The sequence below is a fragment of the Phaseolus vulgaris genome, chromosome 9 (assembly GCF_000499845.2).
Source record: "Phaseolus vulgaris cultivar G19833 chromosome 9, P. vulgaris v2.0, whole genome shotgun sequence".
Taxonomy (NCBI): Eukaryota; Viridiplantae; Streptophyta; class Magnoliopsida; order Fabales; family Fabaceae; genus Phaseolus; species Phaseolus vulgaris.
In genome coordinates this window covers 21,888,284-21,907,153 of record NC_023751.2, presented here as the reverse complement: position 1 = coordinate 21,907,153, position 18,870 = coordinate 21,888,284, and the positions used below count along the sequence as shown (strand labels likewise).

At 34.0% G+C, this 18,870-nt stretch overlaps 2 protein-coding genes across 4 annotated transcripts; one reads left to right on the top strand and one right to left on the bottom strand.

Moving 5' to 3' along the window:
• Positions 1 to 1,781: 1,781 nt before the first annotated feature.
• LOC137821616 (uncharacterized) lies at positions 1,782 to 8,827 on the bottom strand. 2 transcript variants are annotated; one of them, XR_011082851.1, is made up of 14 exons: positions 8,084 to 8,819; positions 6,671 to 6,749; positions 6,509 to 6,565; positions 6,276 to 6,331; positions 5,264 to 5,492; positions 4,945 to 5,031; positions 4,783 to 4,857; positions 4,617 to 4,697; positions 3,933 to 3,997; positions 3,676 to 3,859; positions 3,506 to 3,594; positions 3,270 to 3,384; positions 2,844 to 2,992; positions 1,782 to 2,027 (listed from the first exon to the last, which is right to left on the bottom strand). XR_011082851.1 is itself a non-coding variant. In XM_068626297.1 (13 exons), exons 1-13 carry the CDS (start codon positions 8,698 to 8,700, stop codon positions 1,983 to 1,985), a joined length of 1,779 nt encoding a protein of 592 aa, XP_068482398.1. In that variant the 5' UTR covers positions 8,701 to 8,827; the 3' UTR covers positions 1,782 to 1,982. The 2 variants fall into 2 exon arrangements, 1 of the variants encoding a protein (XP_068482398.1); XM_068626297.1 differs by lacking the exon at positions 2,844 to 2,992 and having other exon boundaries at positions 8,084 to 8,827.
• A 5,240-nt stretch (positions 8,828 to 14,067) lies between these two features.
• On the top strand, positions 14,068 to 18,171 carry LOC137820945 (probable beta-1,4-xylosyltransferase IRX9H). 2 transcript variants are annotated; one of them, XM_068625295.1, is made up of 4 exons: positions 14,068 to 15,120; positions 16,979 to 17,228; positions 17,356 to 17,559; positions 17,809 to 18,171. In XM_068625295.1, the coding sequence occupies exons 1-3, from the start codon at positions 14,321 to 14,323 to the stop codon at positions 17,524 to 17,526; spliced, it is 1,221 nt and encodes a 406-aa protein (XP_068481396.1). In that variant the 5' UTR covers positions 14,068 to 14,320; the 3' UTR covers positions 17,527 to 17,559; positions 17,809 to 18,171. The 2 variants fall into 2 exon arrangements, with proteins under 2 accessions (XP_068481396.1, XP_068481397.1); XM_068625296.1 differs by having other exon boundaries at positions 14,073 to 15,120; positions 17,356 to 17,544.
• Positions 18,172 to 18,870: the final 699 nt, after the last annotated feature.

Genomic DNA, 18,870 nt, shown 5'->3' with positions numbered 1-18,870 from the left:
ATTTAAGGGTTCTAACAATACTTAGTATATTTAAGTGCTAGGAATAGACTTAAAATGTTAATTGTTATTAACGTCAGAGTTTCGTTCTAAGTTGTTCTTATAATTATGTGAGGGATCGATATTTAGGAAACATTCTTACGAATTTTAAATGCGAGGAATCGATATAAATGACTTTTATACGGGTATCAATCTCAATCAAAGAACATAATGTTAACATGTTAATCAAAATACATGAGAGTGAAACAGATAAAACCTAATCCCCCTTTTTGCAAACAACACGGTGCATTTTTCGTAATAAGTCATCATGGTTCCAACTATTTTTAAAATGACTCAATGTTATCCCTTTTGTTGTTAGATTGTCCTTAGTAACGTTAAATGAGTGATGAGTTGACATATAGAGTGGTACACATGGTAGTTAATTTGAAACACATGTATAGTAGGGTGAGATTTTCCACTTTTATGTAGTTACCATTTGCATTTCTTAACATTTCTCTCTTTCACAATCTTTAAGATTTGATTTCTCATCAATGCATTCGACTAAATCATAATTTTTTTCTTAACACTTTTGAATTTTTCATCCCAATTTCATGTCGCCCCTCTCCCATTGCTTGTAATTTCCCCAACTTTTCATGACCGAGATTTAGGGTTTCACCCTATGTTCATCCTTCATTCTTATCTTTGAGAAAAACCCATTGATTTGCCTTATTTAAATGGGTTTCGTCTAAAGCTTCAAAGTTTACCACTTTCACCTTCCATGTCGCCCTGGTGATGTGAAATTTTTCGTCGCTTTGAAAGCTACAAAATGGACATTCTCGTCCGTAATTTTTCAGCGAGCATGGTGTCAGTAATAAAACCTTTGGTGCTATTCAAGGATGTTTTGGGCTTGGAAAAGATGAACCTTTGCATGACTTAGTTGAGCATGTGTTGTGCGTTGTTTGATTTGGTAAGAACACGTTGGAGAAAGAGGTGAGGAAAAGAACCCTTGTTAAACTCGTTGATTTCTCTTGTGGGTCCTCAAGGTTTGGTGAACCTGTTATTCTCGTTGTGGGGCAAATCTCACCCTATTGTACAAATGTTCAAAAAATAATTGTCATGTGTACCACTTTATGTGCCAACTCATCATCCAGTTAATGTCGTTAAGGACAATCTAATAGAAGATACCACATTGAGTCATTTTAAAAATATTTAATACCAGATTCAACATTTTGAACGATTCAAAAGTCAATTTTCTTATTCTTTTTGTAGATGAACAATAATACTTTATTGATGAATGTTAGGTCAAATTTGATTTCTTAGATAATTTCCATTATAAGAATTATTATATGATATTTTAATTTACTTTTTGTAAACTTTATTGTGCCCTGACTTTTAAAATCTTATGTCATGTTAGTGTACTTTAATAAGATCTTATAAAACTTACACCTTATAGTTGTAGTTATGGAATGGAGAAGCCCTTATACCATTTTTAAAACCATGTCCTACTTGGAGCACATCTTTAAATACTTATATAATAAAATAAATAAAAATTGTAAAAGAGAAATAAAAAATGTAAATGTAAATGTAAATGGTTTAAAAAAAAGTATGACAATATACCTATATACCAGTTATAAGATGAGCCAGTTTTTATAGTCAACGGATCATTGAAACCGTTAAGGATTTTAAAACTATGGTAACAGTTAAAAGCTGAATCCATGTTACCACCCTCAGTATCTTACAAATTCACTACTTTGGAGTTCGGCAAAAGCACTAGTAGTAACCAAGAAATAAACACAGAAGGGACCTGCGGTTAAAATTGAATACATTGAGATCAAATAACTGGTCATGAATATCACACCACCTGGACAGTAGAATTTCTGTAACCATACATCTAATAGTACAAGTCATGAATCAAAATTTATAAACTAAACTCAATTTCTAGGAACTACTGTGAGAAAAATATGCAAACTGTTCGAGAACTAAAAGGTGTGTGTATAAGCACTTCTTCAAGCGTCGTCCCCTTTAAACTTGGCATCGTAAATCTGAGGTTGCTGCAAAACAAAAACAAGTATTCTTAAGATCCACTAAAAAGAAAAGTGATGCAGCAAAACCACAAGCTTGCTATTGGATAATCAATTTATGCACACCGATATTACACACACTTTGCACATATAATGGCATTTGAAGTTAATTTAACCCACTACGTAAATCATTCTGCACAAATGTTCAGTAAGGCACAGTGTATTAAGCGCCCATCTCCTAGAAAACTCCACCCAATAATATCTCACATGCAAGGCAATGTCAATGAAATACATATCTCAATCTTCACACAATTCACTTCAAAGTTTCCTACATAAACCCCATCTTGTTGGCTCAGCTGCCATACAAAAAACAGAGGGAGAAAAATATACATTAACGAGATTGAGACAGGATAAGGATCCTCTCATTAAAAAACATTATTATATATAAAAATATATTTTATCAACAAAATTTAAGGTTCTAGATCTCTTTCAGTGTTACATTATAATATATAAAAGTATAATACCTAAATTTCACCTTTCAAACCCATTTTGCAAGGTCAAGTTCACTTTTAAAATGGCATTAGAAAATATCCTAACAAAGTGTATCAGGCATATCATGTCACCTGTGATCAAACTATCTACAAATATTTAGTCTCTCACTTGATAAGTCCAGTCCTCAACACTATGGGATGTGTTAAAAATCCTACATCAACTAAAGCTATGATCAAGTTATAATATATAAATAAATACAAACTTTATCTTAAAAGGTAGTTTAGTGAAGTTGGAGTTAGTTTTGTGATGTTGAGTTAGACTTGAAGTTCACTTTCTAAGACAGGAAAAATGTACCTGGAAATAATTCTTTCCCATTGATGAGTGTAGTAATAAGGAATGCACAAATATGCACCATCAATCAGTAAAAGTATTGTCAGAAGGGTTCGTTCAACTCCCACTACTTATCAGATCAAAACATTCCCCGACCCTTCAGGTGAAGGCACCTATTAAGTCAATCAAGCGTTAATCTATTACAAAGCAGATTACCAGCCATCCCACCCCATGTGATTTAAGTAACACTAGTACCCCTTGTTTTGTAAATACATTCATATTAATCTCCCCAGTTAAAAAAATTCATCAGACAAATGACCAGTTTACAGACACAAACCCTCCATACAAGACAGTTAAAATCAGCACAATCCTCACAGTATTGTTTTAAAATTATAAATCTGAAGAAACAAATTCAGCAGGTAATTCAAGACAAAGTGAATAGATGAATACCATATAGATAGCAGAAATCATTCTTCCTGCAAACCACCTTGTGTGCATTGCACGTTGGGCAGCACTAGCTGCTTCGACTGTTTCAAACTGCAAATACACAAAACCTGTACTTCTTCTGCATAAAAGATTAATCAATTATAAAATAGTAACTACACACAAAGCATATGTGTGGGAAAAATAAAATAAAAGAAACAATGGATCATTTATGGACAAGTTCTACGCGTTCATAAACATACTTGTCAACATAAATATGCTTCACCCGTCCATATTTGGAACACTCTTCTTCCACATCCTCTTTAATGTCTAGATCAAAATCTGGCTCTGTCTGCATCTTGAAATATTTGATATTAGTACTTTTTAAATGAAAATAGCAGAGGCTAATTGTAATCAATCAGTTAATTCTCACCTCAGTGTTTGGATCAAACATATTCTTCAACAGTAGACACTCACTGGGGTTTCCAACAGGTTCAATCACTGGGGTAGGCACAACTTGCATCGGGACAGTTGATGCTGGTATTACGCCTGGATTACCAATAGGCATCATAGCCTGTTGAGCAGGAGCTGACCCATTCCCAACAGGAAGACCAATGCTGCAGTGTTTGGAATATGTTAAGAAAATGAATAAGTTTACAGAATATGGTAGAAGAAAATATTTAAACAAACCTTGCTGCAATGCCAGAGCGGTCCAGTTTCTGCATAAGCAATGCTCTTGATTGGGCATTTAAAGCCTGTATATCAAAAAATGCATAATAAATCAGCGACAAACTCATTACAAAAAACACATTAAAGTAGGCATTTTTCACCCAGTTTTCTTAACCACCAAACCATGTCCGAGAATCCAACAAAGAAAAGAAACAAAAATGCAGTTTCTTGGTGCAGAATAGGTGAAAGCACAAAATAAAATTTTGAAACTTCAGATTTTGATCCAGATCAGGGAAATGGTAGGGACATGGAAGCACCTAATTTATACGCCTAGTGAATATGCAAAACCAGGCACAACTAGTAACACATCAATCGGTATTTAATTTGTTTGACATCAACAATTTGTAATGCCTTCTCACTCCTAAACGCCATTCACTCAGTAAAACAATAAAAATGGACACTCAATTGAAATAAAGCTCCAATGCAGCTATCTATCAAATAGCAACAATCCAGTTATCTATCTGTGAAAATATTTAAAGCTAGAATTATTAGTTGCTAAAGTGTTACTGAAACAAACAGAAGTTCTGGTCAATCGAGACAAACAAACTGGAAAAAACCCGAAATAATCCATACAAATACAATGAGAAATGTAATTACAAATTTTCTGTAGAACCCATTTTTGTTTTTTTTCAACTGAACACTCACCAATCCACCTTCATCATCATCAAAGTCTGCAGATTTTGCAGTTGTATCTTGGTTTCCAACATGATCTGTTACAGATGAAACCTGTGTTCCACAAACAACATTAATTACAAACTCAAGGACAAGCAATGGGAGAAAAACAAATAGATCCGCACAAAAACATGTGTACCTTTATAGTCCTGCCAGCAATTTCCAGCTTTCCATTTAAACTCTGAGCAGCCTTGGCATGCTCAAGATGGGCAAACTGTTCAAGAATAAATATACAAAAGAGATAAGTAACGTCATTATTATTGGAAACAACAATTCTTGAAGTTAAGCGTTAGTAACGAACTTGAACAAACCCAAAGCCCTTGCAATGTCCCGTCTCCAAGTCAAGAGGCAGTTGCACAAGCTCCACTGGACCAAATGGCTCAAAAATCTATAGAAAAAATATGTCAAAAGCTTATAAATGACAAATTATCAAATTATTTTGATTAATGTCTGACAGCAGACTACATTGCACTAAGCAAGTTTAGCAGTTCTTAGTTCACTTGTTCTTTAGGTTTTATTTAAATAAAATCAGTGTTTGGATCTCCACTATCATATTCCCAATCATGACTGGCAGTAATGAAAATTCATGTCATATTCACAACATAGTCAAAGCCAAATACCTCTCTCAATTGACTCTCTGACATATTGAAGTGAAGGTTCCCCACATACAGTTTCCTGTCCACAGCTCCATATGGTCCTACTATCCCAGCAGCTCCACTGGTAGCATTAGATTGGACAAGGTTCTTTTCAGCCTCAGAAGGTTTGACCATTACAGGTTGTCCCAGAAGAAGTTGGCCTGAGAGAGCAATTGCCATTGGCACTGACATTGCATCATAAAATTCAATGTACCTGCAGCCTCATTAAGAACTTACATCATGTTTTCAGAACTACAAAATACAAAGAGTTCAAACAAAACTTAAAAGCATACAGTAAAGATGTAGGGAAACAAAAACTCTAGTTCACACGACTCAAACTGGGGGTATCTTTCGATGCATCTGACTCATGTGAAGAAAATGTTAGCCTGCTGTAATAAAAATACAAAACTAAAGCATATATTTCAATCAAGAGAGAACAAGACACATGTCAGAAACAAAAAACCGTGGGGAACCACTAAGAAGGGGAGGATAGTAACCAGCAAGCAGCAACTCTTCTTTACTTATATATGTGCATTCAAGCAAATCAAATGCTATGAAAGGGAGCTAAATTAAAGCTGGCCTGGAGAAGAAATCATTTTGACACCCACTGCCATCACCTATCCCCAAAAAAGGAATAAAATGAACATAGAAGAAATGTCCAACATCGTCGAGAAATATGAAATAACCAGTTCAAGAGATATAAACTGAAAAGGCTCAACAACAAACGAAAGAAATCCTCACTGCATGCATATCAGAAATGCAGAGGAAGAAAATTGGGAAAAGGACCAAAAAGAAAACCGGGATTATGTCATCTACCTTGAGTACGCAGCATGAATTGATTAAACATGAGTGCAAGGTATTCCCATCATCCCTCATCATTATCGCATTGCTAGTCCATTTAAGAATACAGTTAAACATGATTCTTGAAAGTTGATATCCTAATACCACAATTGTGCATGCACATGAAGAATAAACTATTCTATGAGAGAGTGCATACCCAACTCCTTTAGATCGTCTTGAGTTCCTATCCATGATTAGACGGACATCCCTTACCTGAAAATAAGGAATACTCGAGGTAAATAGAGGAACTATCACATAGATGTAAGACATTAAACTCAGAGCATCAAAAAACTGCATCTAGTTGTTAAAAATAATGCCATAACCACAATTTCACTCACCACACATGCACAGAAAGTACATATGTGTGTGCAAAAATTAACGCTTACTGACCTTGCCAGCTTTTGAGAAGAATTCATAAACATCCCTCTCTGTCGCCTTTAAGGGCATCTGTAATCATCATATACCAAATAGCCATTAATTAGAAAGGAATATCAAATCCCAAGCAAATCAGGTCTTTTAATATTTATAACAAAAATGGGTCAATCAATCAACCTGGTATGCAAAAACAGTCCTCTGGTCCCTTTCTGGATCTGCCTCAGGCTCCGCCGCATCTTTCTTGTCCCTAAATCTCCTGCAATTGAAAATAAAATTTTGTATATGTATAGAGTAGTACATCAAACTTAAACCTAATATTCAGATTGAATAATTTGTGGCACAAATCCAAACGTACATTGCTAATATTAGAGTCCCAAACAGCACCTAATCTTGAGAGGGAGTAATGTCTCAATCTCTTAACTGTAGCCATTATTCCAAAGTATAATGTTAATATAACAGTCCAAAGTAGCATTCAATCCTATAAAATTCGTATATACCAGTGCCTCCTGTTCTGGATTTTATTTTCCCTCATAAATTTGTCAAAGACATTTCCAGGGGGGTTCTATGTGTACCTCAATATTTATCCCCATATTTTTCAATTTAAAGTAGCAGGGCACTGTAGCAGGAAGGTTTCTATTTTAAATACTATAATACAAACTACATAAATTATACTCCTCGTATTCAAAAACCAAAACAATACAAAATTAAAGAAATCAATGACAAATAATAAGTCACCGTCTACCACACAGTCACCATTAACCATCTAAAGTGAAAAATGGGAGATAACAGTGGAATTGATATTAAAAAAACTCACAACAAATTAGATAAAACTAGCAGAATGTGAACTAGGAAGTATAAAGAAACAGAAAGCATGGACAAGGGGGAAAGATAGTCCTGTAAACTGTGAAGAAACATGGGTTAAAACAAAGGTAAGCTTTTTGTGGAGTAGTAAAGGAAGACGGGTTTAAAATCTTACTATGTATATGAAGCAAGAAAAGCATTACAAAATGGGCAGAAATCACAATTTCACCCCAAAAATCCTAAACAGCATTGTTTCTGGGGTAAAAAGTCTATATCATGGTAGCACCAATATAACACATGAAAATGGTTGCTATTTAAAATCACACCGCTATTTAAATCCCATATCAGACTAAAACTTCCCCACTATAGCACACTGTTGAGTTTATCCCTTAAGAAAAACCCAATATCAACATTAGCGATGATGTAGAAAATTTAAATCTACATCCCGGATGGAAGACATCTGACTACAAAAAGACCTCCCTCACGAATGATACAAAGAACAATAAAAAATAAATTAAATTAGTGCTAAAAAATTGACAAAACTCAACTTGACTCCACATAAAAGTTTTTGTACTTCCTGAAACCAAATAGTACTCTTAATTTCCCTGTCCCATCCATTCTTTTAAAGTAAAATGGCTTGGATGGTAGACCGTCAACAGGAGGTATGAAGTTAATCACAAGCAACTATATTATCTTGTGATTTAATTACTTTCTTGTCTATTTAATTCATACCAGAGCTATAAATTAAAATCAGAATTGGCAAAAAAGAAGGAAAATTAGGAGCATTACCTGGTATCTCTGGTGTCGAAAGCCCGTTCCCTGGTATCTCTGGTGTCGAAATCCCGTTCCCTCGTATCTCTGGTGTCGAAATCCCGTTCCCTCGTATCTCTGGTGTCGAAATCCCGTTCCCTCGTATCTCTTTCTCTATCTCGCTCAGAACGACTCCTGCTCCTCCGAGACCTCTCTCTCTCTTCCCGTTCTTTGTCCCTTCGGTCTCTATCTCTGTCTCTTTCTCCTTCCCTATCTCTGTCCCTTTCCCTCTCTTTCTCCCTCTTCTCCCTCTCTTTGTCTCTGTCCCTCCGATCCCTCTCCTTGTCTCCCTCCTTTTCCCTATCTCTATCTCTGTCTCTGTTCCTGTCCCTGCTACTTCTCTCGCCATCTCTGTCTCTATCTCTATCTCTATCTCTATCCCTGCTACTTCTGTCGCGCTCTTCGCGATCTCTATCCTTCTTAGAGCCATTCTCGTCGTCTCCCCTTGACCTCTTGTTCTTCCTCTCCTCGGAGCCGTCGTCGATCCCATCGCGCTTCCTGTAGCTCCTTTCAGTCTCTTTCTTCTTCCTGCTTGAGTCACGGTCCTCTTGTTCCTCCACTGTCTTCTCCAAGTACTCGTACTCGTCAAAGTCCATGACTCCTTCTTCTCCGGCGATTCTCAAATTCTAGGGTTTTGGGGTTTTCTACTCTCTGTACGTGGATAGATAAAAAAACTGGAAAACAAGGACGAGTATGGTTGGCTATTCCCTCTTCCTAATCTATAAAACCTTTAATATTAATAATATTATTATTACTTATTCACATTTTTGTTACATTGAAATATCATATATATATAATTTTATTACTTTAATATTGTAAAAATATATATACTATTGTAAAAATATATATACTATTGTAAAAAATAGTATTAGAAAATTAAATAGTTATTATTTTTAAGTTTTATTAATTTATTATTTTTATAGGTTTTTAATTTTAATATACATATGTATATAATATTGTAAAAATAGTATTAGAAAAATTTAATAGTTATTATTTTTAAGAAGATAAATTATTCTGTTATTTTAAAATATAAGAAAAATATTTAATTATTTCTTTTACTTTAAAAAATAAATATTTTTTTTTATTTAGTTATTTTTTATTTCTTAAAAAATAAAATTGTCTAATTAAAAGATAACACTAAAGAAAATTACCAAATAATATTCATATCTTTTAAAAGAAATAATATTTAATTATTTCAAAATTACAAATTATTCAATTATTTATTTTATTAAAAAAATAAATTTATATAAAATTATTTAATTAAAAAATGATATAGAAATATTTATCAAATAATATTTCATCTTTATATAATATCTTGATTACATCAAAAAATATATATTATATTTATTAAATCATTCAGTATGATTAAATAAAAATGTCAAAGAGAACAACAAATTATTCTTATTTTTTAAACTGTATAAATATTTTTGGTAATAATTATCTATTATCAGAATCATAATGTTCATAATTAATTAAGTCTTTTCTTCTAAAAAAAGTTTCTTACTTTGTTATAAATATAATTTGGTTTCTTATCATTTATGGTGAATGTCTTTTTATTGTCTAAGAATAAAATTAATTTTTTTATTATGTGATATTTTTCTAATTATTATTGTATCAAACACAATGTTTGAAGTTATCTTTTTTAAAAATCATGGTACAGTAGTGAAAACATAAAATTCAAGATCATTGGGTAAATTGATAGAAATCCCATATAGATTAGAGATGAGGACAATTCATTATATATAAGTGGGTGCAAACCTCACCTCATGAACCGGTTTATGGGATTGATTAAAGTTCACTTCGTAATATGTTATTATAGTCATTTTGATTCTATACTAACGATTGTATTAAAATGTGGTTTAATAGAATAATATAATATATTTTATAAGTTTTTAACATTTAAAATACTCATAAATGTTAAATTTTTTACAATAATTAGATTTAAGGAGTAAGAATACATAGTAATATTTTTTTTAAATAATAAATTTATTGAAAAAGGATGTCAAATACTTTATTTTTTAATTTCAAGTAAGAAACCTAAAATGATAATTTTGTTTTATATTGTTGAACGCCTATTAACTGATTTTCAACCAATTTTTTTCTGTCTTAAATAGCTCCCGAGTTTTCACATCTACTTAATATGAGGTTTTTTTTATAAAACTGATGTAATTTTGATTGAAAATTACACAAATGAATAAATTTAAAAAAAAATACATGTTATTCGGTAAATTATTTTGTAAAAACAACTAGTTTAAAACATAATTTTTTTCTCTCACCCAAATGGTGTATTTGTGATTTTTTTTTTCAATTTTTAGTGAAGTCAACCTTTGATAGTATATTTAGCAATTTTTTATATTTTTGTAACACATTTTTTAGAGCTTTTAATTTTTTTAAATTAAAATGATATAATTCATAATTTATTTATATAATAATTAAATATATTTTGAATAATTTAAGATATTCAAGTTCCTAATTGAACACAACTCTTACCTTATTTCATTTCACTTGTCTCTACTGAAGATATATGTTTCCCTTCCCTTTATCACCACTGACATGGACACCCCACAAACCATTTGGAACCGATAACCCAAAGAATGTTTCACAATATGAGTTCTAGTCTGAGCGAAATCACTCATGGGCAAAATGCATCAATTTACAACGGAGCGAAATATGTGTGGTTATAGTGAAATCATTGACTTAAAAAGGAATATTTTCACTGCAGTGGAATTGTTCATCCATTCCAACGAAAAAATGGCCGAAATGAAGTACATTGAAAAAGTCAATTTTTCGCTTCAAGGACAAAAATTTGGTTTAAGCAAAAACACTCATGATTTTAAGGGAAGAAGTTTCGTCAAAGCGAAAAGTGTTTGGTCTAAACAAGATCACTCTTGAGAAAAATGCAACAATTTCTAACAGAGCAAAATGTATGTTTAGAGAGAAACCACTAACAACCAGAACTAGTTACCTATGTGATTGTAAGTCGTCATTTCTATTAGGTTTTTGGCCAACCAGTGGTGGCAGGAAGTATGATCTCAAATAACTTAACAATTACTTTTGTGTGACCCCCACAACATGAACAAGGTCACCCTAACTGCTCAATTACATAGAATTTAGTAATGACAACCGTTTTCAGGTAAGCACAATGAACCATGCCAAAATTGGATATCCATCCTACCAAAAGTAACTCAGGTACAAGTTTTTGCACACTACTACCTCTTAGACAAAGGAATGCAGTTTCAACTTCTCCAACCTTACGCTCACGTCCTTACATACTGTGTATAATGTGAATTCAAGAACATGTAAAAAATTCATGCTAACTTGCTTAAGGCATACCAAAATGTGAACACATCCACTGGGACAAGAAAAATTGGTTACCCGTGTCACTATAAGTGGTCACTTCTATTAAGTTTTTGGACAACTAGCGGTGATAAGATGTACTATCTGAAATGACTTAAAAATTACTTTTGCATGACCCCCACAACATGAACAAAGTCACTCTAACTCCTCAATTACATCGAATTTGGTAATGACAATCGTTTTCAGGTAACCACAATGAACCATGCCAAAATTGGATACCCACCCTACCAAAAGTCGTTACCTAGGCACAGGTTTTTGCACATTGCTACCTCTTGGCCAAAGGAATGCAGTTCCAACTTCACCAACCTTACATCCACGTCCTTACATATTGTGTATGGTGTGAATTCAAGAACATGCACAAAAAATCCTGCTAACCTGCTTAGGGCATACCAAAATATGTACACATCCACTAGGACAAGCATAATTGGTTACCCGTGTCATTATAAGTGGTTACTTTTGTTAGGTTGATGGGGCCAACCAATGGTGAAAGGATGAACTATCTCAAATCAATTATCAATTACTTCTTCAGTTTAAAAAATACAACACTTGTCCAAATTGAAATATTCAAAAAGTACTTAAACTAATCTGTAACACAGTAACACAACCAACCAAATGTAGTTCGACTGAATTCTTTTGGAGGTTGAAAATTTCATAAGTCCGTTGTAAACTCCTAACAACTCACTCGTGCACGGCTTCATTCCAATTATACAAATTCAATTCATCTAAATTATCTAAATCTCAACATAAAACTACTAGAACACCTAGATGTTTGGGGAAAATAAAAAATAGCAAACCCAAGCAATATATACCGTATACAAAATACATTAACATGTTTTTTTTCTTATTTTACTTTCCTTCAACTTCTTGTACAATGACAACTATTGTGATCTCCTCCCCAGCAAATAATTTTTTAACCAAGCCCCCCTCAATGTCTTCTAACTTAACATTTTTACCAATAATTCTCAATCCCAAAAAAATACAAACATCAAAAGGACTAAATGACACTAGATGTTGCCTTATCTTAAAACATTTGTCCTCAATTGACCACCAACTAACCAATTTCCTTAAAATAGTACTTTAAATAATTAATGGTTGTTCTAATCCAAACATCCATTTAAATGGTGTACTTTCAATTCTGTTACGTTGGGAGGAAGATAACATACTATTAATCTCAATGATATGTTTTGTATGTACTTTGTGCCTCACCCAAATCTGCAATTATAAACAATAAACTAATTACTTTGTATACAAAATCATACAAAAAAATATATACCTATTCAGACCAACATATATTCACTTCGTTAACATTCACAACATATTGTTTTTCCATCTTTTGTTTTAAAAACAAACCTGTCATACACAAAACACAAAGTCAGCAAATTCAAGAGTGTGTAAGGCCAAGGCAGTGTTGAGAAAATATTTTCGCTATCCTATATAGACTCTCTCTCTCTCTCTCTCTCTATATATATATATATATATAATCTTACGTCCTGTAGCAAAACACTATGGTTAAGTCACATAGAGGAATGTCCCCTCTTCAATTTTTGTTTGATGTACATTTTAATTAACTCCATTTGCATAAAATTAACTCATACATTCAAAATTACTTTCAGAGATGCACAATAGTTCAACTTATAAATTTTTAGCATCTTCTGTTCAACTTCAATACTACACTTCACATTCTAGCTTCTACCTTTTTACACAATACAAATAGTGACTTATTTAATTGCCAAAGAACTTTGTTTATGAAGAAAACTTTGGCAATCTTTTCGTTACAGATACTACCTTATGTATTCTGATCATTATTTGCGAAAAATGCTAGCTAAACTGATTAAGATCACACTAACCATACGAAACTTTTCAAAACGAGAAGCAGGTTATGGAGCAAGCGCATATGATGATATATTTTTTGTGGCAACCAACAAAATATGGTTCTTAGGTTAATCTTTCTCTCCTATGTCCCAAATCCTTATATTTTAGACAAATAAACAAGAAATTAATTAAGCATATATAGGAACTAAGATCTGACATAGATCAAAGGGAGCAAAGATCCCTTCACAGGAATCACTTAATTAAAGAAACATTAATTCCATAATAAAGAAAGAAGTATGTTTATCTTGACATAATTAAGTAACATATATAAAACCTAAAAGGGGCAAAACAAGCAAGGAAAAGAAAACAAAAATAATTATACAACTCATTTCATCCTTAGTTAGTTCTTAACTAACTTAAGAACCCTATCATAACCACTCAACACACACTGACCGAAAGAAAACACAAGCACAAATACTCACAAAGACAACACCAACACAAAAACCAAACCAGAAGCACACCAATAAAAAAGAACAAAACACAACACACAAAAAAATGCAACAATACCAGGAGAACCACTACAAACTCCACAAAAGGAATAATGACAACAAAAATGAAAACATAAAGAGAGGTCACAGTGACATAAAAATGAGCGCACGAAAATGGAAAAAGAGGTAAAAAATTGCCAAATCACATGCCATGTCATCTACTTCATTCTGACTCTGCCAGCTCATGCCAGGTGGATCATACCACGTGGATGTTTGTCAAATATGTGTTAGTGCATAGCCAGTGTCAACATATGGGGGCTCTTAAATTAATAATGATAGATCTCTGGTCTCGCTCTTTCTGGCTTCACCAAATTCTCTCTTCAAACACTTTATCTAATTCAGTTCCTAATCTCATAGACTTCTGGATCTTTCTCCCATTCTTTTCAACCTCTAATCCTTACCTTTCCCTCCGTCATGTAGTGCTTTTTCAATTTCAGTTACCGCCATAAATTCTTTTTGCTTTTCTTTTTTTCAATTTTTACGCGTCGACATTAAATTAATGGCTTCGTTTCGGCGGACTCTTTCGCCGGCGTATCCCGATCGCCAGTACCTAAATGGTTCGTTTCCGGTGTCCTCTCCGACGCATAAGCTCTCCTCCGCGAACGCCAAGTACTCGTCGCCGCTGCCGGCGCTTGCAGCGGCGTTCCAGCAACTCGTCGGCGGCGTGTTCACTCGCCGGCACGGTCGGAAAGGGAAGTGGAGACGGGCGGCGTTCAGGTGCGTGCTGTGCTTCTTCGTAGGGTTCTTGCTAGGCATGTTCCCGTTTGGCCACATGGCGGAGGACATTCGGTCGAACGAAATGAAGCCGCCGCTGCCGCAGGCGAACAACGCGCAGCAGCTGCTCCAGGAAGATCGCGTTCTGCGGAATCGTGTCGAGGAGGGTTTCGTGATCGATCCGGTAAGCCTAAGCGCGGAGAGGGAGAGACAGAGCGTTAGGTTCGATTTTGTGCCGAGGAAGCCGCTGATTTTGGTGACACCGACGTACGACCGCGCCTTTCAGGCGTATTTCCTGAACCGGTTGGGACAGGTGCTGCGGCTGGTGCCGCCGCCAGTGGTGTGGATTGTGGTGGAGATGAAGGCGGCATCGATGGAGACGGCGGAGGTACTGAGGAAGACGGGCGTTATGTATAGACATTTAGTGTGCAATAAGAATTTGACGGATGTGAAGGACAGGGGGGTTCATCAGAGAAACACAGCGTTGGAACACATTGAGCGTCATAGGCTCGATGGGATTGTTTACTTTGCGGACGATGATAATGTGTATTCTCTTGAGTTGTTTGACTCCTTGAGAGACATCAGGTGCTTACTTTCTTCTAGTTGATTGGACTACTGTTTTTTTTTTTTTTTTAATTTCCTTCGGCACTCTAATTAGTTGGTCTCGTAGTGATGGGTTTGCATTTTGCAATTTGCATCTGATCCGTGTTAACTTGCATTTGAGTGTTAGTTGTTGCTAGTTTGAAACTGAGTTTTTACCTCTTGTATGTTAGTTGCGTCAAGTTACTTATCACTGGCTCTTAGCGGTTGGCACGCCTGCTTTTTGGTAGCATTTGCTTTTAGGTTTCGCTTAATGTAAAACATCAATTTAGATAATTGAAATATGATTGACTTTGGTGGTTAACCGAGGGAACGGACTTTGGGGTTCCATTCTTGGGGTCTACTGTGTTTTGGGGAACACATTTGAGAAATTACTCTTATTTTGTCTAGGTTGGATTTAAATAATTACACTACTATATTTGTATATTTAGTTTTAGGATATTTGGCTTCTCTTGGCAATAAAGTTGATCCAACTGTCCTTTTTTGTAGCGTTGATTCATACTTTCTTTTACTTTTAAAAATATATAGGCCCAATTCATATCAACTTCACAATAAGCAGTATATAAGGGAAGAACTAGGAAGGCAAGTGATTCAACCTTTGAATTAGATGAGAGAGTATCTAAAATAGCTAAAGTGCATAAGTCGATTTTAACTTGTGAATTTGATTTATTTTACTTATTTTCTTTTACAAGTGAGAAGTTTAATCAAGCCCGCAATGGACATTTTTTAATGTACAATTTGTCTTTTTATAGACTTAACAAAACTTTGAATATACTTTTTGAGTTTTTCTTTATTTTATTCTTGCACCAAAATCTGCTATGTCCCAATTTTTCTGTAGAATGGAAAACAATGGTTTTTGGTTTGTGGTTTCTTGAAGGCACGAGCTATACATTTGATTATTTTAACTAGTATTTCTAAGGTCGTTTTCTTCTTGTGTTAAGACTATTAGAGTACTTTTACTCGTAATAGCAGTAGTGTTATATTGTCTTTGTTTTTTTGTCTTCGAGAATTTATAAGGGAAAGGGTGAAAACAACAAAAACCTTGTTTTCACCATTTTTTGCGTGCTAAGTCTTGAAAACAGGAAACTAAGTAAGGTGACGTTTATGCAATCATTCGAGAAAACATGTCTACTGAATGAAAACCCAAAACTAACCAAATCTACCTTTACATTTTCATTTTTTTGTTGACTTAAAGTTTAGGGGAGTGGAAGTTCCATTCCAAGGTTAGAGCAAATTAAAAGCCTCAATTATACTAATAAACGAGCTTCTGTCCCAAAAAAGAGCTTTGTTGGTGCTATTGTCATCCTTATGGTTTAAAAATAGTTTTTGTGTAAATATAAAGAATTCCCACGCATCTTTATCTTTTATGCAGATCCTTTTTAACTTCAACTACAAAGTAACTTTAAGATTAGAAAAAGAGATTACTTAAACTTCATTTGTAGCCACTTTTCCTACTTGGTGAATAACCTCCTTTTAAGAGAGATCCCTTGGTGGTGTCTAGGAACTAGTTGAGTAGTTGCAACTAGGTCAAACTGTTTGTGGTTTGGGTTTGTGTCGTAATCTCTTAGGTAAGATCTTCCGGTAGTCCCAAAATGTCATAGGTGCCCTGCCCACTAGTATTGGGGATGCCTACCCATTCTACATTTTAGTCGCCAAATAAAAAAAGCCAGGTCAAAAGCTACCTATTACCTGAATGAAGTCAAGTATTTGGAATTGTTAATAATGTTAAGCTTTGTTTGAGTCATATCTTTTGGCTTTATACTTGTGCAACATGTAATAATGAATTGTTTCCTCTCTCTTGTAAATTTGTATCCTACATTCTAATGTTGAACTGGTTTTATAGCCGCTTTGGTACTTGGCCTGTTGCCATGCTTGCGCCAAGCAAGAACAAGGCCATTTTGGAGGGTCCTGTATGCAATGCAAGCCAAGTGATCGGATGGCATACAAATGAAAAAAGTAAGAGACTTCGTAGATTTCATGTTGATATGTCTGGATTTGCATTCAACAGCACAATCTTGTGGGATCCAAAACTATGGCGGCGCCCTTCTTCAAATCCCATTAGACAGTTAGATACAGTGAAGGAAGGTTTTCAAGTATGACTTCTATTCTATCTCTTTATTCCGACAGTCATTTGGTCTTACTAATTAATATTGTTTTAGCCATTTAATATCATCAGCAATTCTTATAATTGTTAAACTCATGTGACTTTTGGTTTGACAGGAGACCACCTTTATAGAACAATTGGTGGAAGATGAAGCTCAAATGGAAGGTTCACCTCATGGTTGTTCAAAAATAATGAATTGGCATCTCCATTTGGGTGCTCATAATATAGTTTACCCAAAAGGTTGGGTGCTTCAGAAAAACCTAGATGCTGTCATACCTGTCAAGTAATCCTCCACCAATTCTATTGTGAGTGTGTGATAGGTATGATCTGATTGGTAATGTGCATAGAATATTATCTGTAATTCTTAAAGCAAATGCAGGATGCTGTTCACGTATAAATTCTTATTTTAAAGTGATACTGAAGAAAATTGGATGTTAACTTGAGAAATTTTGCTCCTCTCAGGCCTCACATCAACTTGAAATTCATTTAGTTTGAGAAATCCTTAAATGGTTTAATAATAGCTTTAGTCTCATGCGAGACAAAATTAACTTGGCTTTTGTTCATGACAGTTTGCCCATATTTGGTATTGGTTCATCACAGAATAGATGGATGCATGAGTTAGCCACCATTGGCACTAATGCATTGTGTCGCCGGGCCAAACAGGAACAGGTTATTGACTTTGTTCCCGAAGTCTCTTGCAGAAAAATATTTGCAAGGGAAAAGTTTTGCTGTTGTAAAGTATGTACCTTATTTCTTTGAGAGAAATAGATTCTTGGAGAAGAACAAAAGACTGTTGTAATCGATTGTTGGATTTTCAATATTATACACAGCTATGTATAGGAGGTTATATGATCTGGGAGCCAATTTGATGGCCTTCCGTACATCAAAATCTGCAGAGGGTAATGTCTCAAATGTACTCTCTTTTCGTTTTATTCTTTCAATTCATGCTATTCTTCTCGGTACTTAATTGCGATGAACTTCTGTGTACCATAATACACGCAGGCATTTTTAGGTAAATTCTTCCTCCACCTCTATAAATCTTTTAATTTCTGAACTACCCTTAGGCAAAAGGTGCAGTTTTTTTTTTCATTTCCGAATTGTATTTTAAATACAATTTTGTATTCTGATTTCTAGAGTGTATTTGGAAGGTATTTTTGAACTTAGAAAATATATTTTAAATTCTAAAATTTGTAATACAATTTTATTTTTCAAAATTCTAGATTTTGTAAGATATTTTTTAGGTTTGAAAATACATTTTTAACTTTAGAATTTAGAATATTTCTGAATTTAAGAGTTCAGATTGTGTTTTTAAACTTAAGATATTTTCTGAACTTTATAATTTATAATATGATTTTGTACAGTGAATTGTATTGTTCAAAAGGTATTTTTGAACTTAGAAAAAAAGAAGGGAAAGAAGAGTGGCAATAAAGAAGACGACAAAATTGTTATTTTTTTTTTTTAAGGAAAATAAGAAAGCACTATTGTATACAGAAAAAGAAAACAAAAAGGTAGATCATATAAAAAAAACTTACTCAAGTCATTACCATTTACAGCACTACGGGTAAATGAAGTAAAGTAAAATTAAAAAAATAACACACATATATATATATATAAACTATTTAGAGTAAACT